The sequence below is a fragment of the Spea bombifrons genome, chromosome 7 (genome assembly GCF_027358695.1).
Source record: "Spea bombifrons isolate aSpeBom1 chromosome 7, aSpeBom1.2.pri, whole genome shotgun sequence".
Classification (NCBI taxonomy): Eukaryota; Metazoa; Chordata; class Amphibia; order Anura; family Pelobatidae; genus Spea; species Spea bombifrons.
Genome location: NC_071093.1, coordinates 41,959,265 through 41,979,197, shown reverse-complemented (window position 1 = coordinate 41,979,197; position 19,933 = coordinate 41,959,265). Strand labels below are relative to the sequence as shown.

Here is a 19,933-nt window from a genome sequence, read left to right as displayed (position 1 = left end):
AATCTGCCTGCAACTCCCATCATGCACAGCCAAGGAGAGCTGGGACGGAGCGCACAGCATCTGGCGTGCCACAGACCGCCCACCCCCGTTAGATGAGCGGGTGCACCCCGTGCACGAACCGGCACGATTATCCATGTGTTTGGGGAGACCGGGTGGCCGCATCCCGGGGAGGGGCCCGTGGGTGGAGCCAGAGCGCCATATTGGGGAGACTCCCTGGAGTGTTAACGTGACATGCGGGTGTAGGCGGAGTTTACTGCACTGCTGGGCAGGTTTAAGCTTGTTCGGGGCGTGGCTATAGGTTTGGTGTTTAGCGTGGGCTGATCGGTGATTGTGGTAAGAGACGGACTGCTCGCTCTGGTATTATTGTATGTAATGTATGTAATGTAATGTATGTAATGATAGGATAGGATAGGATAGGGTTAGATCGTGCAGGTTACACACTGACACGTCGTGGCTGTTTGTGATCCGTTCTGTGTGGTTGTGTAGGTTGTATACTGCTGTGTGTAATGATTGTGACTCCGGGTCTGTGTGTCTTTCAGGTACCCCGCAGGAGACGCCATGTCTGTCCCGGCTGAGAGAGGTAACACGGCCTCCCTAATGTTTTTTTTTTCTTTTCAATATATTTTTTTAATACGCCAGTCACGTGATACCAGCTCAGTCATATGACCTGGTTTAAATATCCAGGAATCATGTGACCAGCGGGGCGCTTCCTGGTTGATCGCTGAGTTAGCTGTTTAAATGCCTTTAGGGCCATTATTTGTGTCTCTTTAGGGCAGACTCGGGACTCTCCTGCGGTTACTGACATTCAGAAATACGCCTCGCCGTGCAATATGTGATAGATGTCAATCATTCCATACTGAATTAAATGTGTATTAAAATGTCGCTTACTCCTGAAGGAGAGACCTCTGAGGTCCTGAAAGCTTATTTATCTTTTGCATCATTTTTCCCCAGTAAAAGGTTTTAATAAAGCCGTAGTTTCTGATCTTTTATTAGGGGTGATTTGAGGTGAATATCTTGTAGGCGGTGATTGTGAGGGTGGGATTTAACACAATGAATCTTTTCAGTAGGTATTTTCATAACATTTTTATCCTCTGCACACTGGAGTCTGAGTAAACCTCGTGGCCTTTATTCCATACCGCCTCACTTTCCCTTCTCAGGAGAGCCAGTCCTACTTTGAGAGGGAAATCCCTGGTGCCCCTCTTTACAGCCCTAAAAGCTGCCAATAATGTGTGTAGAAACAACAGGCTTTGTGTAAATTAAATTATGGAGACAAAATGCACTATTATTCTTAAAAATACCTTAATTACATCAATAGGTCACAAAGTCACCTACAAAGCATCAATAAAGCCCCGCCTCTAACTGTGCCCCCTAAACCAAAATCACCCCCCCATGGCCATTTAAAATGTAACGGCCCCCTGCTTGCAAAATGTGAATTGATGTAACTGCCCCATTTAGTTATGAAAGTGTTAAATTCATCACGGTAGGTGGGCAGCACCTTTCAGTAAGGTCACAGTTGGCCAGAGAAGAGCCCCCGTAGACTATTAATACCCCCACATTATTCTTTACCCTGTTTTACCCCGGTTAGTTATCCCAGAGCTGATTGGATCTCTTTGTTTTTGCCCCGTCAGCGTATTACCGGTTTCTGGTGCTTTTCTTTAACTGCCTGCTGACGTTCGGCTCTTACTTCTGCTTCGATATTCCCAGCGTTCTGCAGGAGCAGTTCCAGGGGGTGAGTATTCCCGGTCCGTTCGGTATATCTACAAAATGGGGGGGGGGCTCTGTGACTTTCCGATGTACCTATCATGGACAAAGGTGTAGAAGACGGGACCCCCCCAGCATGATCTGTAACCTGTCTACACTTTACGCCAGCAGAGCTATAGTTATTCCCGGGTAACGCAGAAATATAGAACCATTCGCCCATCTAGTCTGCCCTTTTCCCTGATTTAAGGGCTTTAAGCCCCCTATCAGTCTTGTGTCGGGTCCTTATAGTGAGGAACGCTTTATGTCTATCCCATGCCTGTTTAAATTCCCGCTTTATTACCCTCCACCACTTCTGCTGGTAGACTGTTCCATTTATCCACCACCTTGCTAAAGTGGAAACCACTCGCCATTTTTGTAGCTCCCTTTCCCTGTATCGGCTCTGCCGGTTTATTCTTTCTGATGATTAATCCGTCCTCTTTCCGAATTCTTCTTGCCTGTCGGTAGAGGGTAACCTTCTCTTGGTTTCTCGCCCATCAACAGAACCTGACCTGCAGCAATGGAAGCCACCCCGATGAGACGCACGTTAACGGCAGCACGGACTGTGTGGAGGGTCTCGGCATGAGCCCGGAGCAGTACAACTTGCTGTACGCCATCTACGCCTGGACGTGAGTATATAGGGGGGCGCGCGGCCGGGTCACGTGATCTCCACCAGACCCGCAGATGTGATTCATTCGCTCTCCTTGTCTGGTGGAACTCCGTGGAAAGAGGTTCTGTGGATGTATCCCACCCATGTTGGTCTTACCCCTCGCATGTTGGTCTTACCCCTCGCTACGTCGTGTTCTCGGCATGTTGATGAACAGCTGTCTTCGTTCTTCTTCCCCAGGAACGCCCTGGTGGTGATAATGGCCGGCTTCCTGATCGATAAACTCGGGAACCGATGTAAGTGAAAGCTGAAGCTACCAGGATATTAAAAAGTAACAAATGTTAAAAAGTAACATTAACGAAGCTGCTTCTCTTAGACGCGTAATAAATGGTACGATCGCCGCGGTAGAAGACGGCGGCTCGGCGGGGAATTTGCATCTTCTGAGGATAAAAAACTTTGGTGACATTTTATTAGCAAAGCTTAAAAAAAATCCGATATATATGGGTTTCGGGACTATAATATTCAAGTCATTTTAGAGCAACTCTTCTCCCTATTTACAGAAACGTATATTATTGTTTTACGTCACTCCATTTTGTTCCTTCTTTTCCAGTTGGTCTGTTCCTCTTTTCATTCTTGACCCTCCTGGGCTCGTCCATTTTTGCGCTGGGATCCCACTTCAAAGGGACGCCGTATCTCCTGCCTCTTATGCTGACCGGACGTCTGTTATTCGGCTCTGGAAACGGCTCCCTGACAAGTAAGAGACCCCGGCTGCGTTTTAAACACGCGTGTGGACGACTTCCGCCTGTCATAGAAGTACAGAGAAAGAATGTAGCAAAATCGTGATGGCGGCATAAGTTCCACAAAGTTTATTTGGGGGTTATTTCCTCGCCCCCCTCATTTCTTTCATCTGCTCTGATACTGTTGCAGTCGTACAGAACCGGATCACAGCCTTCTGGTTTAAGGGCAAGGAGTTGGCGCTGGCGTTCGGTCTGACCCTCTCTTTCTCTCGGCTCGGCAGCGTCTTGAACTTCTTCCTGACTCAGCGGTTTGAGAGTAATTATGGAATCCAGTGGACGCTGTGGGGAGGTACGTCTTGGTTACCGGTTTCTTTTTCCATGACCTTCTAAGAGGTCTTCATCCATGAAAGAGGTTGAGAGATTGTCGGCATATAATCTCTCACACTCGGTTTGGAAATGCCTTTTTTTGCTTTGTGTCGAGTGCTCTTCCGTTGGAAATCGTTCCCAAACCATTGTGAATAAATTGTCAGCGCTGACATCATGAAGATGTTGATGGACTTCTCCTCTTGCCCAGGCACCTTGCTTTGCGTACTGGGCTTTCTCTCCGCCATTACGGTCAGCGGGCTGGATAAGATGGGAATGAAACAGTTGGGTTTGGATGGAGCCATCCAGGAAGAGTCTAAGAAAGTGGTGAGTAGATGAGGCTAGACTTCGGGCTGTTTTTTATTTAGGTCTTGGTGGGCCTGGACATGATGGGGTCTGGCTGAATTTACCAGAATCCTTTTCAGAAATATTATCTCCATGATGATTCTGGAGCACTGGCTTATGCAGCCTAGAAGGATAGCCTAAAAGACCTTTTTTTTTTTTCTTAAAAATATGGCTTTTTATTATTAAATCGATATTTTTCTCTCTCTGTTCCTATAGCGAGTACAAGATATACGGCGCTTGCCCCTGCGCTACTGGCTGCTGGTACTCACCATCATGTTCTTCTACAATGGGGTCTTCCCCTTTGTGGCAGATGCCAGGTAAATGGGGGGCAGGAGGGGCTCTGAGGTTTTCCGTATTAATGTTACGGGGGGATGTTTTTAGGTATTGGCACACTATACGTGGGCACTTCTTGCCATCTTTCTTCTGGGTTCCGGATCCATATGACTGTATAGAATGCTTCGTATTTCTAATCGTGGGTTGTGTTTCTATGGACCGGATACGTCTATTTTCCGAAAATTGTGCAAACTGTCAGAAGTAACGCTTTGTGATAATTCTTACCTTTTCTTTTTCTAGTAAATTCATCCAGGATAAATACGACGGTTATGACCAGCAGACGGCCGCGTACATTGCCGGGGCGGTCTATGACAGCTCGTTGGTTCTATCTGCAGCCGTCGGAATATTAATTGTAAGTAAACTTACGATTTCTTAGTAACAGTACTAACCGATCTCATCTAATCCCATATTTATTATAAAAGTAAGGTATAAAAAAAAAATGTACCGGGAGAAAATGAGTACACAGAACCTGGGCCCACTTGGTTTGTTGAGGATAGTCACGTGCCGTTTGTTTCTCGCAGGACTATGTAGGACTGAGAGGGGTGCTGGCCGTCCTCTGCGCTGTCCTGACGCTTCCTGTATTTGCCCTCCTGGCTTTTACCTTCGTCCCTCCGCTGGTGTCCACGCTGTGGCTCGGAGTCACATACTCCTTCGCTGCGGTAAAGTATAAACTCGCTTTGGGTTCGGTGGCGGGGTTTAGAGGAAACATCAGTCTGTCTAACCTGCTTCAGTGCTTTGCACTCCCGTATCATTCACGACACCAGCGGACAATATACACTGGAATAGCTATTGAAAATTATTAATAAATTGCTTTTTTCGGTTCACAGGCAAGCATGTGGCCCTCTATTCCCCTCGTGGTCCCCCAAGCCACGTTGGGGACGGCTATGGGACTCGCAACCTCTGTGCAAATGATCGGGATTGGAATTTCAAACCTGATTGTCGGCAGGATCCTCGGTACTAAATCCAGGTGAGTGTCCGTTAGGCGGGACCCCCCTCCGAGAATGCTGCCAGTGGGAATAACAAAAGCCGGGTGGGCTGTATGGATTCAGGGGGACGGCAGTGGAAGGGCTTCCAGCCCTTTTTCCTCTGAAATAGAGAAGTGTTGGGTACGGAGTCTTTCCCGTAGGTTGGTTGGTAAAAGTCAGCATTATACATATTCTAGATTCCGTACTAACGCTGAATTTATTCTATGGGTGAAGCTGCCATCCAGACTTGCTATAGGATAAAAAGTTTTCTCTTTATACAGCGAGGCTAAGATCCCCTTGTGGCGCTGGCAGCAGATGATGATCTTCATGCTGGCAAACACCGTCGCCTGTATCGGAACCTCCGTGACCCTGAATATAGTGGATAAGAAACAGGTAATTCTAAACACCTCGGCTTGGGATACCGGTCTGGGCCTACCGGTGCTGGGTTATATCATAAGGGGAGAGCGTTCTTCCTAAATCATGGATGGCTCCTGGGTATATTTTAACCGAGTCTTTCTATCTTTCCACTACTTGCCTGCAGGGAGGAACACTAAACAGAACGAGCAAACGGAGGCCAGCCCCAGAACCCAGCGAAGAAGCAGACAGGACTCCCATACTAAACGAGGACGACGGGCAGATAAATTAATGTGTAACGCGCTGCGGCGGATGTGAATCTCTTTAACAATGCGTGATACGGGTTATACCTCAAACAGTTCTCCGGCGGCCCTACTAACACTATCTCCATTAAGGGGGGGGGGGTCGCCTTTTGCTACGTTGACACAGACCGATGACTGGTTTTACATTTTAAAAGGGAAAGGTCTGCAGGTTCTAGTTATTAAAAAAAAACTTTTTAAACAAAAGCTATATAGACATAAAAGCCACATCCTTGTTAAATACATTTATGCAGCTGCCACATTTTATTCTTTCTTTATGTTTTGATACACAGAAGCTTCTTGTGCTGCATCGACACTAACGTACAACGGGAGCTTGGAATAAATCGCACCAGAAAGCAAAAAATAACTTACACCGGTCCTCGGAACAAAAGTATTTTACCATCGATGGTCCCAGTAATTGGGACCGTTAAGGTTAAAATGATTGTTTTGCGTTGTAGGAAGGGCGTTACGGGCGAGGTTCTTGCGCTTTGAGGCATTATCGAGGAGTATGTGTGTCAGTTTAGAAATTAAATGAAAAAATGGCAGCGCCAAAAAGGGAAAACTCGCAGCTACAAGTACTTTAAATGTATTGTCTTCCAAAACCCTCTGAGGTGTGGCAGATGACCCCTCCTTTAATATTTTTGTATACAATTTCTGAAGGGTTTCAATCCTTCGAAGGCCGAACTTACCTGATCTGTGTTTTTATACAACTGCTTTAGAATAAACGAATCAAAAGGGTATTCTGTACATCGTTTTCCGTTGCCAAAGAAGGTTAAAGCAGACTTTTCTATATCCTATATTGGATAGTTCAGCGCATAAAGGTTTAGAGCGTCACCCCTCTCGGTTCAACGCCCACATAAAAGACAAGTAAAGTCATTAACAAAATACATTGTTTATTAAGAGATGTATTACGGTAACAGTAGAAATGGCATCCGTTTGGTAAATGTATAAAGGGGACAATGCCAGCTGCTACATAACACGGAGAAAATCTGTACATTACGTATAGAAAACAAACACACGTCAAGATGATGGGTTTAAGGCTCCAAATGATCACGGCTCTGCGCATGTGCAGCTTATATTCAGAATTTTCTTCTACAATCAGGTCCCAAATGGCACAGCAGAGGCTAGTAAGATATGTACGGCTAAGCAGTGGGGTATTTATGGATGCGTCCTGCCCTGGGTCTCTTCCGCAACGTTGCATTCTGCCTTGATGCCTCAGAAGGATAGCTATGATGGAGGCCATACTGGTCACTCCGACTTACTGGGGCAGTTTCAAGAGATCTGCCCCAAGGAGGCAGATCTCTATGGACATACCGCCCCAGGTCTAGTCAGCCTAGGTGATCTGCTGATAAAGACTAAAAGCACTTCACGGAAGGATGTCCGTTACCGCGCAGGCTTCCTTGGCAAAGAAAATATACACGATAGGTTTAATAAGGATTGAACATTGTACCCGTTACAGTAAAGGATTTACAAATATGCTATACTAATAACATTGTGCCAAATCTTTATTTAAAGTTAATTTAATTAATGTACGTCAGATATGTGATTTCAGCACCTAAAATGAGGCCATAATTTACTCCATACGTAGCTTTTTTTTTTTTTTTTTTTTTAAGTGAGATATTTCATTAGCCCTCCTTAAACCGCAATATAAGAGGGCAGGAAACCATGTAACCAACATTCCAGATCTTCAAAGGCACTGTGGCGAGGCTCACATGATTAGCTTTGGCTTAGAAACAAAAGTAGCCAGAGAAACGGGCTTGTGAAGCCATGTTACAACGTTGGTGTATACATGTTACGCCATGGTTTACCTGCACGGATACCGGTCTTCTGGGGACCAGGTATGGTCAGCAGGACCCCCCTCTGGTACCATTTGGGCCAAAGCACTTAGCAGAGAAGAGCACTTCATAGGGAATGTCCACGTGCCATTTATTTTATCAGTCGTGGTGAAAGCTTTTCGATAAGCCACATTTGTTGAAACAGAAAAGGAGGATATGTATTTATTTCACGACGGGCCCAAAGGAAACAGAAAATATACAAAATGATTACTTGACAAAGGGGACGACCATGCAATCCATCAGATTCTACTCTTTAAAGAGATAAGACACATAATCAGCTCCAGGAGGCAGTAGCCAAAGTCTTTTGGACACCTGGCATAAAGGTAAATGGACTTCTAATGTAGTACCTGTTAAGTGCCAAAGATGTCAGCAATCCACCGAAATAGGTTAAATTAAACCAAAAAGTACTACAGGCTTCTAATCAAATTCCACTTTCTAAGAAGCAGGACGGTACTTATAATTCTTCCGTGCTTTTAATGGGAAAATACCATAAAAATTTCACTTTTTTGCATGATGTGTCAATTACCTGAATTATTTTTTTAGCCATCATTGGACAAGAAACACCAATAAGAATTTTAGCATAAAGGTATTTGTAAGACGTAAGAACACACAGGGCGGCGAGTGGCTTTAAATCATCTGGTAGCAAATGGGACCACATTCTTCGTTTTAGTGGAAATGAAGGTCCAATAAAACACTACTTTCCAAAGTTTAACATTTTTTCCAGTTGTTTGCGTACTGTTATCCATCATAACATCACCCCGATAAACTCTATAGCGGCTAATAGAAGGTGACGCTGGATTTGCCTCCTGGAGGGTTCAAGACTCTGTTGTGAGACCGAGGCCTTGGACCTAAGTGGGGTTCATGGGCGGCCAGCGCTGGATCCGGTGCTGGAGGTTTTACCTCCTTGGGGGCCGGAGGCTTCTCTTCCTTGGGTGCAGGAGCAGGGGGGGCGGCTTTCACTGTAAGAGGTTAATGGAGGTTTAGTAACGCGGAGTGGGAAGAACATTTAAATGCGTTTAACACTAGTAATGCTGTAAAGATTACCGCCGAGGGGTAACTGCAATAATATAAAAATCAGCTAGAGGTTTGGGTTTATTATTGAAAACCCTAAATTATAGTAGCTAAAAACAAGACAGCCAGTAAACAAGACAGCTACTAAACTGACCTGACGCTAAACTGTTCAATTTCAAGGTTCACGAAGGCCCTCCTCACCGGTTGTCTCTATAAGTAAATTTGTTATGTTACATACTACTTGTTTTGTCCTGTCCACCCATAGTACAGCGCTACAGAGTTTGATGGCGCTATATAAAAACAATAATAATAGAGTTGAGTGCCACATGTGGCTGGAAGAGGATCTTGGGAGTTGTAGTGCATCAGTGACTGCTAGTTTTAAAATGGTGCGCTACAAAAGCAGCGTGAAAGGTATGAACGTTTCCTCGCACGTACCTGGGGTGTTCTCTTTAACTTCCGGTTCTTTCAGAGTGATGTTATCCTACGGGATACAAACAGCACAGTGTGAGCGTAATACTCGGGGACTGAACGCACTCACTTCTGGACAGCAGATAAGGTGGCGTTATGATTGCCTTGTAAGAGGTTCCTATCGAAGCTTGCTGAACACAAGGCAAGACCCCAGCAAACAAGTCTTGGGGAACTCCGTTTAATATTTCCATCACGTCAGATGTGATTGTATTTTATTAAAGGATTTGAAGTACATAACTATTGTTAGAAACAACCATATCTCTTATTGCTCAGTATTTGCCGCTTCTCTGACATTTTTGTGCTTAAGTAAATTTAAGTGAATTTTGGCTGTCAGGATCACTGATCTCCTTAGTGGGATGAAAAATATCTGAAGAGAACAGAGTCTGCAACGAACCAGTAATGTCAAACACCAAATAAAACGGTACTTTTGCAGAGTGGTGGCAGACGCCTATATCTTACAGTAAATGCGATCAGCAATCTGTTCTGTAACACAGAAAGTAACATTTCCCACGTCAGCCATTAAGCCAAGAATGAGATGGTGACCAGCGTGGATACCTTTGGTTTGTTGGGATGTGCTTTGGGGCTGTTTGGAAGCTCTCCGTCCGCAAATATATTGCTGCTCTTCGCAGGCGATGGGTGCGCTCGTTGGGAGATTGGAGCTGCTGGGGTGTCTGCAAAAATGCCGCTTGGCTTGCCACCTGAGGATAGAACAACGCAGTCCTGGTTATTGCATGCAAGAGACTTCAGCGTGGGTACGGATCCACAAACTAAAGATCACACAAAGCGTAGATTCAGACTGCCCCGAACCTACTTGACCAAGTGAGAAATAAGGGATCTTACAACAATAGTATTTGCTCTATGCGTTTACTCGACAATTGGTTAACAATTCACAGATCAAACCTTCATGATAAATGTAATATAGTTGTGTTAGAAGGTGGAATGGAAATCACACAAGGCAGATGGCAGAACAACAATCTGCAACACACCGCACCAAGATAAAACAAAAAACACATTATCTGAATTTATTAAAATGTCCATCATAATAAATACACACGTTGGGAAATAACCGGCATTCCTGCTGGAGGGGTGTTTATTTAGACAGCCGCCTATGACGAGGTCTAACCCACTGTTAGCACATTTTCCACATACTGGTTTAACAAAACTGTGTAAATATTCATGGCCTCAATGTACATATTTGTGCTCGCCCTGGAATTAAGTTTGCATTGGGGCCCTCCACAGACGGGGAGAGAGAGACCCAGACGGGCTATCATGGAGGAGGTGGCCAGAAACACGGAGACTGGAGGGTATTTTAATCCTCATTACAAGAGTAAAAGTGTCTATGTGCGCTACGGCAGCCAACCTTAACATTCCATGCCAGGCAGGCAGGGACACGGCTTCCAGAGCAAGAGATAAATGCTTATTATGGAAATCCAATTAAATTATGATCTGCAATGTGTATAATAAGGGCCAGGAATCCCATTGAGAACATAAACTAGCAGACAGACACACTATCCCTGCTCGTTCTAAGAAGATTCTAAGGGTGTCTAAAACCAAAACATGACGGCGTATGGGAAAAAGCCATTTCCATCAGTATAACAGGGACAAAAAAAACACACACATATTATATATATATTATATTATATCATGTGAATTTCATGGCCTGAAATGGTTGTGTCAGACTAAGCCAAATCAGACATCTATTCGTGCACACATCAGTTTAAAGGGATGAAACCACATTCATTAACTAAACAGACCTTGTGTTCTGTGTATAGGTATAATACTTTTGGACTTTAGAAGCTGGAATATTTGCCAAAAGGTAACAGACCGTCCATATCGGTTTATTTTTGGCCCAGTGTGATCTCATACTCTGCCACATAACCCCTTCCCGTCCTCCGCTGCCAGCTCAGCGCAGGCTCTATCCGACCGCAAACCTCCGTCTCCTCGGTCACCAGGAAAACCCAAAACCCTCATACTGCGAGACTCCAAGGATCAGCTGAAGGGCTGGCCGTAACGTAACGCTCCTCACCAAGCATTTATAAAGCACTAAAAGGATCAACTCCTGCTGTGCAGCCGGGATAAACCCAGACACGGATCCCACGCTGAAACAGTCAGGCGGTTTGAGGAGCTGAGAGAGCTGGAAAGAATTAAGACTAAACTGTGACCGTTCTTTTAAGACTCACAACTGCTGTGAATGACAGCTTCTTGTGAGCGATGTGATGGTTGTATGTTCTTTCCGTGTTATCCGTCCCTGCTTTCACTACAACGCGTCGGCCTCCATTTATAAGGCGGCAGCTGTCAAACATCCACGTGAACTTTCAGGACTACAAAAGTCCCCTGTTGTATGCAATAAGACGGCATAGAACAGCCAAAGCCACCTGTGTTACCCTATTATGTCCCCAATGAGTTACAGAGTAATCACAGTCCTTGAAATAAGAATATGATATTATACACGGTACTAACCCGGAGGATTAGATCTCTTTGGCGCATTTTGAGGCTCTGCTGGTGTCCCAAAGATGTTGGAGGTCATTCGGTGTGACCTGGTTGGAGCGGCGCTTTCCTCTGGGCCACCAAAGATGCAGCTTGAACCTCCTCCAGGGGGCTTCAGCACCCTAAAAAGGGAAAGAAAAATAGAAAAAAAAAGTCATTAACATTAGAAATGTGTAGTGTATACACAATTACCTTAGCAGCATTTATACGCCTTAAATAATCTAATTTTTTTTTTTTGTCTGGCACTGTAAGGGTTAAGTGTTACACAGCCAGGTCCGCGCGTGGATAGGCAGCTCAGCAGATAAAGCACTTTCTGGGCGACTGCATGTTGGCAGTTATGTCAGAATCTAAAAGTACCAATAGATATTAAAAGCAAACGGCTATATTGAATATCTGTCTGCCAAAGCACGTCAGATGATAATCAGGAGGGGGGTGGGGGAAGAGGGTATAATAAGCAACATAAGAAAATAAAAGGGGGTAATTATAAACGTAGCATTTATGACCAGTGCTGGGAAAACTTTGCCTGTAAAACCGGTAATAAGATCTCATTGTAAAACCGGGAAGCTGTTCACAGGCCCCATAGGCTGCTGCATGCGCGTAAATATGTTTTTAAACGCCCTGATGACCACATACTACACTTTAGGAACTACACGTAACACGGGACTCGTTTGTCAGCCAGCAGCACGGGACCAGCTTAATCTCTTCTGCAGTCAGGCAGTAAAAACAAAACAGGTTTTAATGTGAAATCCGCATACCAGGAGAGGAGGTAACAGAGCCGGGCGATTTTAGAAGCCTGCCAACAATGGATAATTGATCACGAGCGGAGAAAGACCACAGTTTTAGGGTTTTGACGCAGAGCCGATATTCCGCCCGGCTTGTACGGGAAACACGCGGGGAAAGAAATGGGGTTTTGTGGTTAACGTTAGACGCATAAAGACAACGTTTATAAACCCCTAAATACAATGAACATTTATATACTCGCCCTGGATGTTATATCGTGGACACTACGACGGGGGGTTTATTCACTGAATGAAGAGCTGGGGTTCTGAACTTCACTACGCATTGTAAAAAGGTCAAACCCCAGTGGGTAATGTGGGAAGAGCTTGGCTGGCCCTGTATAATGAATCCGTGATCTCTCCTCAGCTCCTCCTAAGTCTTGTCACCTATTGAATTATACATTACACAGGTCCAGATCAGTCTGCCAGCCCTTCATGGCGACGATCTGAAACCACAACGCTTGTCAATTTTTCCAATTGACTCCCTGTTTAGTACATCAGGACCGGTCTTCATACATTAACCCCGTGTGTATGCAGGTTTTCAGTAAGATGGGAACGTTTGGGGTTTTTTGGAATTCAGTTCGACGGGTATTGCGTGTCCGGTTATATTATACACCCAGTTATTCTTGTTCGTTTCCTCATCGAGGCGACTGGATACCGTCCCGTTATTTAAATCATGTTTTGCTGCTATGACAACAAAATATCGTGGTGAACATCACCAGCCCGGCTAGCGCTTTCACGTCGGTTATTTTGTTTCCAGCAGGCAGGAACGTTGTGCTTCCGTACGGGGTTATCAATACTCAAAGATACGGGAAACATTATGAAAGCCACAGCCCAGGGGTGCATTCAACAAGATATACATTTCTGTTAAACAATACCCCCAAAATAAAAACTACCGCCACACAATGCCGACATTTCCCAAAGAATCAACAGCAGACAGATCCAGCGCAGGAGCAGGAAACATCTCGGATGTCTGTCTTCCTGACGCTCAAAAAGCTGTCCCAAACCCCCTCCATAATTAATAACACAAGCGTACGGATCCGGCTGCGCGCTTGGAAACGGCTCTGTAACCACAGCCCGAGTATTCGAAATAACGCCGCAGTCTCCGATCCGCGACTCGAAGGCCTGGGAGCTCGGTGGCCCTCTCGTGAATCGCGGCAGACGGTAGCTATGAGAGGCTTTTCCGTAGGTCATGCAGGGTTACCGCCACAGACAGCTCGAGACTCTAAAGAATGGAACAGGAACTCATGCATGTATATAATTAAGTTAAACAGTCTGGTCTTCAGAGCGACTTTATCCTAATAGTAACGGACAAAAAAAAACGACAAAAGACAAAATCGTACAAAAACATCCAATCCCTAAGCTAGCATCACCCCTCGAGACCCTTTGTAAGCGCGCGTAGTCGACCGCGCCCTGATGTCTCCTGCCGAGACTCATTGAGAAACCCAACGCTCAGACCCCGTGAAGCGTAAAGTCTTTTTCACGCACAAAAGCCACGAGCAGATCAGGCCCAGGTATTGTTCTGTCAGATTCCAGACTCATGACAGGCGCAGGGTAAATGAGAGCCGCAGAGAGTCCCTGTAACCAAAGGGACCGCGACACAAACAACAAAAGGGCTATTCAAAGAGTTTAAGGACGATGAGTATTATAGTATTAAAGTATATTTATTGCCAGGCAAGAATAAACGTGAGCAAAAGTGTTTAAAAATGGCAATAGCTCCTTGGATTGATTTAAAAGGACTCTCCACCCACCACGTGCCCTTTAATTATTTCAGTTTCCTGTATAAATGCACGGGGTATTCCGCGGAATCCTCCCGTATGGGTTTGCCCCCTGTACCCCGCCCCAGTTATTTGCCAGGCCGAAGGTTCAGCCCAACATATCGTGTTACACACGTGAAATACTTACCCCCAGTCTGCTCCAGCACCGGCTCGGTGACCCCCACGCACATCAAGCCCATGCTACAGGCTGCTAAAAGCAGACAAAATGTTGCCTATCTAACGTCGGATCACAGGCGGGGTAAAGAGCTGCAGCTTCTCCCTGAGGAAATGTTTATTTTACTGCAGCTTTGAAGAGTGCATATGAAAATAATCATTTAAGGGCCTTTTGGGACACTAGAGTAAAAAAAAAGGAGGTGGAGTGCCTTAAGAGATTGGACTCTGATAACTCACTATTGTGCTCCGTGACACATGGCGCGAGTTGAGAGAATCCAGCAGCCGATACGGACAGCATAACGTCAATAATGCTTCTTAGCGGGAGCTGCAGCGAAACATCTGGATCGCAATGCGCGGCTTGTTACTGGTTCAGAGCGTCCGGCCACATCCGCCTCCCAGCAGCGACAGAACGCTCAACAACGGGTCCCGAAGGACAAGATTCCCATAATCAGATTGCATCAGCTAAGGAGGCCGCCGAGCCAAGCATACCCCGGAAATCGGGAATCTTTACAGCACCTATAGAAACCCATTATCTTGAAATATACATATACCTATACATCTATACCAGGCATTATCCACATATACGGAAGGATACACAAGGAAGCGTAAGAAGCGTGTATAAAGAAAGCGGATACTGTCTGCAACATTTTTAGATGACTTTGTAAGAATAGAATTCTGCAGAATTACATCCCGAGGCAGCGCAGAAGAAAGCTGCAGCTCCAACAAGGGCTCCTTTATGTCCGTGTGTATTAACCCCTTACAAACACTTACTTAGGCACATGTGGCGGCTCAGAGGCCCTATGTCGGAGGGGCCAGTTCACATGTTTTAGTCCTCGCGGCGAGACTGGTGAACATCACTTTTTGTTGATAAACCTATCGAGTTCTTTAAAGAGTAGTTTAATCCCCAGCAAAGGCGAGAGGGGGTAATACAGACACTCCTTGTAGTATAAACACTCAGGCAATCTCTTAGTGTTTAAAAGCTGGTAACCTGACCCCTCTCCACATAAAGCTGTCAGGGTGATCTATGTTAAGCGTCCCGTTTCCAAACACTGGGTTTTAAAGTAACCATCGGCCTACCTAGTCGCAGATCCTTATACAAAAGACCACCTCGGTCACCCAGGGCGAGGCGTTTATAACACATTCTCTGTAGGAGCCACATAGCGTTAGCACCCAGGGGTGTAGGTGGTTGGATAGATGTAGGGTATGTAGAGATGTAGAACCTGTTGGGTTTTCAGGCAGGAGGGGTCCTAGAGGACTACTTTAGGCACACAAGATGTCCCGCTGGACACCAAATCTACACGCCAGCCTTTACCTGGAAACATACATATCTTATAAGTCACTACATGCTATTTGTGGCACGGCTCGTCGCGCGTTTAATGCTCTAATTCAAGGTTGCGATTTTAGAGAAGCCCTGGGATAACGAGACGTCGCTATTATTAGATACTAAAAACCACAGGTTTCCCCACTTTAGTCTGCGGCGACAGAATAACCATCCCTTCCTACACATCGGGGTCACCCCTGCAGCGCCAAACACAGCTGCGCTCTTCTCGTAACCCCCGAGGTGCTTGGCGTATACGTCGGAGGGTTATGCTGGGCGAGTCCGCAGCAATCATTTGTATAATAAATCCATAACGTGAATCTTATCCATAAACCCTTCCCTCTGACTCAGAGAAATGCCCTTCCCTCGTGTACCGCAGAACAGGTGAAGTTCAAACAGCAGCCCACTAGCTAGGATCCGGCTGAGGATGATGCGAGTTACATGGCTGTCCAAAAGTTCACCTCGGATGCGATTTAATGGCACATCCACGTTTTTTGTGCAGCAGGCACAGCGGCCGACTACAAAAAAAACATAGATCTAGAAGCACCACAAACATTTGTCCAGAGTAACGTAACGGTCACCGGGGCAAATACGCTGTAATCATAAAACAGTTAATTGAGCTTCAGCACTAAAGCCCCAGCACACCGATTAAACATGCATGGGATCGGCATACGGCTCCCGAATCTAAGACGAGACCAACAACTGACTCAAGGTTTGAGTCTTTACAGCAAGAAAAACAGGCAGACTCGACAGGGGCCGAATAGGGCCGATCTGCCGGCAGGTTCTACGTTTCTATGGACAGTACCAAAGGTTCATATGATATGTTGTCAGAGAAGGCCAGCCATGCTGTGCGGCGCCTCACTGCCCGGATGGATCTCTTTGTTCCGCGTCTCATTGTATTCTATTTTCTTTATTATTTAATGAGCCGACGTGGGATAATTTAACGCTTTCATGGCCTGGCAGATATCTCCTGTTTTTACCATTTCCCACCAATGCCGTAGTGAACGGCTGATGTTAGGTGTGGTCATGCCAAGCGCTTTCATCCACCTAAACCCGAAAAGAGGGGAAAAAAGGGCATTATTGCTGATTTTTGGGACACGTCGCAGCTTCCACGCATCCAAAAGCATCTTAATAACCACGAAGCGTCTCCGCAACCTGGAATATATGTTTCAGCAGCGACTATACAGGAAGCGTACGCATCAGGATTTAGAACAAAGCCCCGGCGGCGCAGGTTACTCCCTCTGCTGAGCCACGAGCAGACAATCTGCATTCACGGCATTGTGCAAGAACACGCAACCGGCATGTAAAGCACCCTCACAGATTAACCCTTTGCCAGCCAGAAACCACTTCAACATGCCATTCGGGGACAAAAGGGCAAAACCGTCACACAAATCCAGGGCATCAAGTCCTAACCACGAGAGCTGACAATCTAGGGCAGGTACCTAGGGGTTGGGTAATACAAGCTTTTTTTGCCTTCTGTAGCTATTTATATCAGAGTTCTGAGAACCAAACGCGAGAATGTATAGTCTATAGAGAAAGAAACACTCAATTCATGCAGAGGGTTAATTCCTAGCCCAGAGAGCTGACAACCTAGTGGTGGCAGGTGGGTGGGGCAAGGTTCTCCTCTCTATGGAAAATATATATATATATATATTATATCTTTATACAAGCGCTGGTCACGCCCTCCTCCAGCACACAACGCGTTAATACGTTTCCGGACGGGTCTTGCGGCTCCTGACAGACACACAGCTTCCTCTTGGAGCCGTCTGCTAACTAACGTTCTGACGTTAGAGAAGCCGCTTATCCGACTGGCCCAAACAGTCTTCCCTCACTCCCCTCTTGTCTCGTCTTACCTGGAGCTGGGCTTACTGTCGCTCTCCAGCCCGAGAAATGTATGCGTAGACGTCATGATAGCTCCACACCGACTGACAACAGTGCGGACACCGACTCACTGCAGAGGAAACCCGGGTCAGCGCGGGCTGCTTTGCCATTCGCTGCGCGGCCTGTCTGTCAGCACCATGAGCCTATCAACGCATAGCACGAGAGTGACACCGCCCTCGATTTCCCACTCGCTAACAGGATGGCATAGAAAATGTCAATTACTTCAACCTAGCTTCCTATTGGATATATAAAAAAGGGTGTTTGTAGAACACCCTTCCACGCCTATGCAGTAAATCTCAACGTTGATTGGCTGTAGATTAAAAGTATGTTCCCGGGTTAACTTTAAATGGTGACGTAATGCTGTAACACATTCTTTTGGAATGTATTGCGTGATAACATTTTGGGAATACTTTCAGAGGTTTTTGGGGAAATGAACAAAATTAACTCAGACTACATCATATTAACTGATAAAATACAAGCTGTTTTAGGGAAACCAGCTATTGCCTAATAATTTAAATTCCAAAAGCGTTCAAATCACCCCAGCTTTCCAAGGCACTAAATTGGGGCCCAGCCATGTAGGACACTATATCGTTGGGCATCTAGCTTGAGCTTGTCCCCTAGGCTGAATGGGACCAGTCCTCCATTGAAACCATGCCGATTTATAAATAATTTTGGCAGGGGCCACAGGCGGGGAGTAAGTAGGGCCATACATGCCTAGGGTGGCCATCCATTGGCACGATGGTCCTTCTCTCTTCTTGTCCTCTTCTCCAAACTTGCTTTCACATGTTTAATTACAGATGACATGAAACTGGGACCATTAGACCGTCGGGGGATTTACAAGGGGTAGAAACATTGCGCATGGGGGCCACTTGGTTACGTAAACCAGGAAATTTCCTTCCTGCGGGCGGGAAGGACTTCAGCTTTCCAAAATAATGAATTGAATGTCTTTTCGAAGGTTAAAGAAAAGATTTTAGGGACCAGTACAGGGGGAAAGACTCTATGAAGCATGATTATGCTGAAGACGTCATTACACTTTTTTGGAGTGGCTCCAAGTTTTAGATAAGGAGCTACCTTTCTCTGTTTCGAGCTTCAGAACGTACAGAAACCCAACACTGAGAAATCCACGGTCACCGGTTCCCCATGGCGTCCAAACGCTTCTTACCACCTGGATGACCAAAAAGTTCAAGAGTCAGCCGAGGCTCTACAAAAACAATGATTACAAACACTGTGATGGGATGGCATTCACTGTATCTTCTAATGTAGGGAACCGGAATAAACTATGGACTTCACGGGGTCATTAAACTGCATGTCTACCCAACAACGTACGAGCGTCACGCCAGACACTTCCCCGACTACCGGAACAGAGCAGCACACGCAACGCTGCCTCCAACGCACTCCCCATCATCTGTTCCGGCCATTTCTGGATCCAGTAGAACCACGCGGACATTCATCTTCATCGACCCAGGAATAGATAGATAGCAAGGGAGACGATTCTTGGGAGATGATCATTCTGAACACCGGATTCCATGTCAGAGGTTCCCAGATATATCTTATTACATTTATTATATATCACTGTGTATACGTTCCTGTAGAGTAACAAATATTCCTCCCCTTTAGCGTGGACCTTTAAAAAAAAGATAATCTATTGATATTAATATTTCAATATTTGAAAATATTGACATCCTTATGTCAACCCCCCCCAAAAACTAATACCGCATGCCCACACTATAAAAGATAGTTATTGTATGCACTAGACGGAATGGAAATAAGACAAAATAAAATCAGGATCGTCTTTCATTTTTGTATTTTGCTGTGTTTTTACACAAATAATATATATATATATACACACACTGGTATATAAAATAAAAAAAAATAATACATTTTACAAATTCGACATGAAGTTTTCCCCAAAAACAGAAGGGTTCCCCTTCTGGAAACCTGCATGAAGTTAAACCGAATCCACTCATTAAATAACCCACCCGTTCCCCACAGAAAAAAAAACAAAAACCTGTGTTTCCAAAGACCAAGGAGTGGAAATAAGTTATCATTTACATCGTAGTATAAAACAAGCGCCGATGAACCCATAATAGTTTCCGAGAGGTTACAGACGGTTGTGTTATTTTTATACGTACACTATACAGGATTCTTATATAAAGTACATATATAGTACAAACAAATAACAGTAAAAAAAAAAAATAAAAAAAATAAAAAGTACTGAAATCTATTCCTGGATATTTCAGAGTAAATTGCAACTTATTTTTATATAAATAGGGGCTTCTCCCATGGAAAAAAAAAAAAAAAACACAAATAGCTGAATAACGCAACATCAAAAGAACCCAATCTTTAGTAATATTTTAATTTAAAGGATTACACCTCTTGGGCCGACTAACAAGAAAGACGTTCGAGGTCTGTCTCTGCTGATGATGATGATGATGATGAATATACGCCGGAACCTTCTGGTTTCGCAGCGGGAACGGGTTTAATAG

General features: G+C 45.2%; 2 protein-coding genes across 2 annotated transcripts; one reads left to right on the top strand and one right to left on the bottom strand.

Moving 5' to 3' along the window:
• The first annotated feature begins 281 nt into the window (after positions 1–281).
• Positions 282–6,478, top strand: LOC128501617 (major facilitator superfamily domain-containing protein 1-like). Its single transcript, XM_053471167.1, has 14 exons — positions 282–333; positions 540–580; positions 1,629–1,729; positions 2,242–2,366; positions 2,585–2,640; positions 2,955–3,098; positions 3,272–3,430; positions 3,656–3,771; positions 4,006–4,106; positions 4,363–4,474; positions 4,644–4,781; positions 4,950–5,089; positions 5,369–5,480; positions 5,629–6,478. Exons 2-14 carry the CDS (start codon positions 559–561, stop codon positions 5,731–5,733), a joined length of 1,431 nt encoding a protein of 476 aa, XP_053327142.1. The 5' UTR covers positions 282–333; positions 540–558; the 3' UTR covers positions 5,734–6,478.
• A 1,171-nt stretch (positions 6,479–7,649) lies between these two features.
• JPT2 (Jupiter microtubule associated homolog 2) lies at positions 7,650–17,556 on the bottom strand. Its single transcript, XM_053470905.1, has 5 exons — positions 17,420–17,556; positions 11,515–11,663; positions 9,610–9,752; positions 9,022–9,067; positions 7,650–8,534 (listed from the first exon to the last, which is right to left on the bottom strand). Exons 1-5 carry the CDS (start codon positions 17,473–17,475, stop codon positions 8,353–8,355), a joined length of 576 nt encoding a protein of 191 aa, XP_053326880.1. The 5' UTR covers positions 17,476–17,556; the 3' UTR covers positions 7,650–8,352.
• Between the last annotated feature and the right edge of the window lie 2,377 nt (positions 17,557–19,933).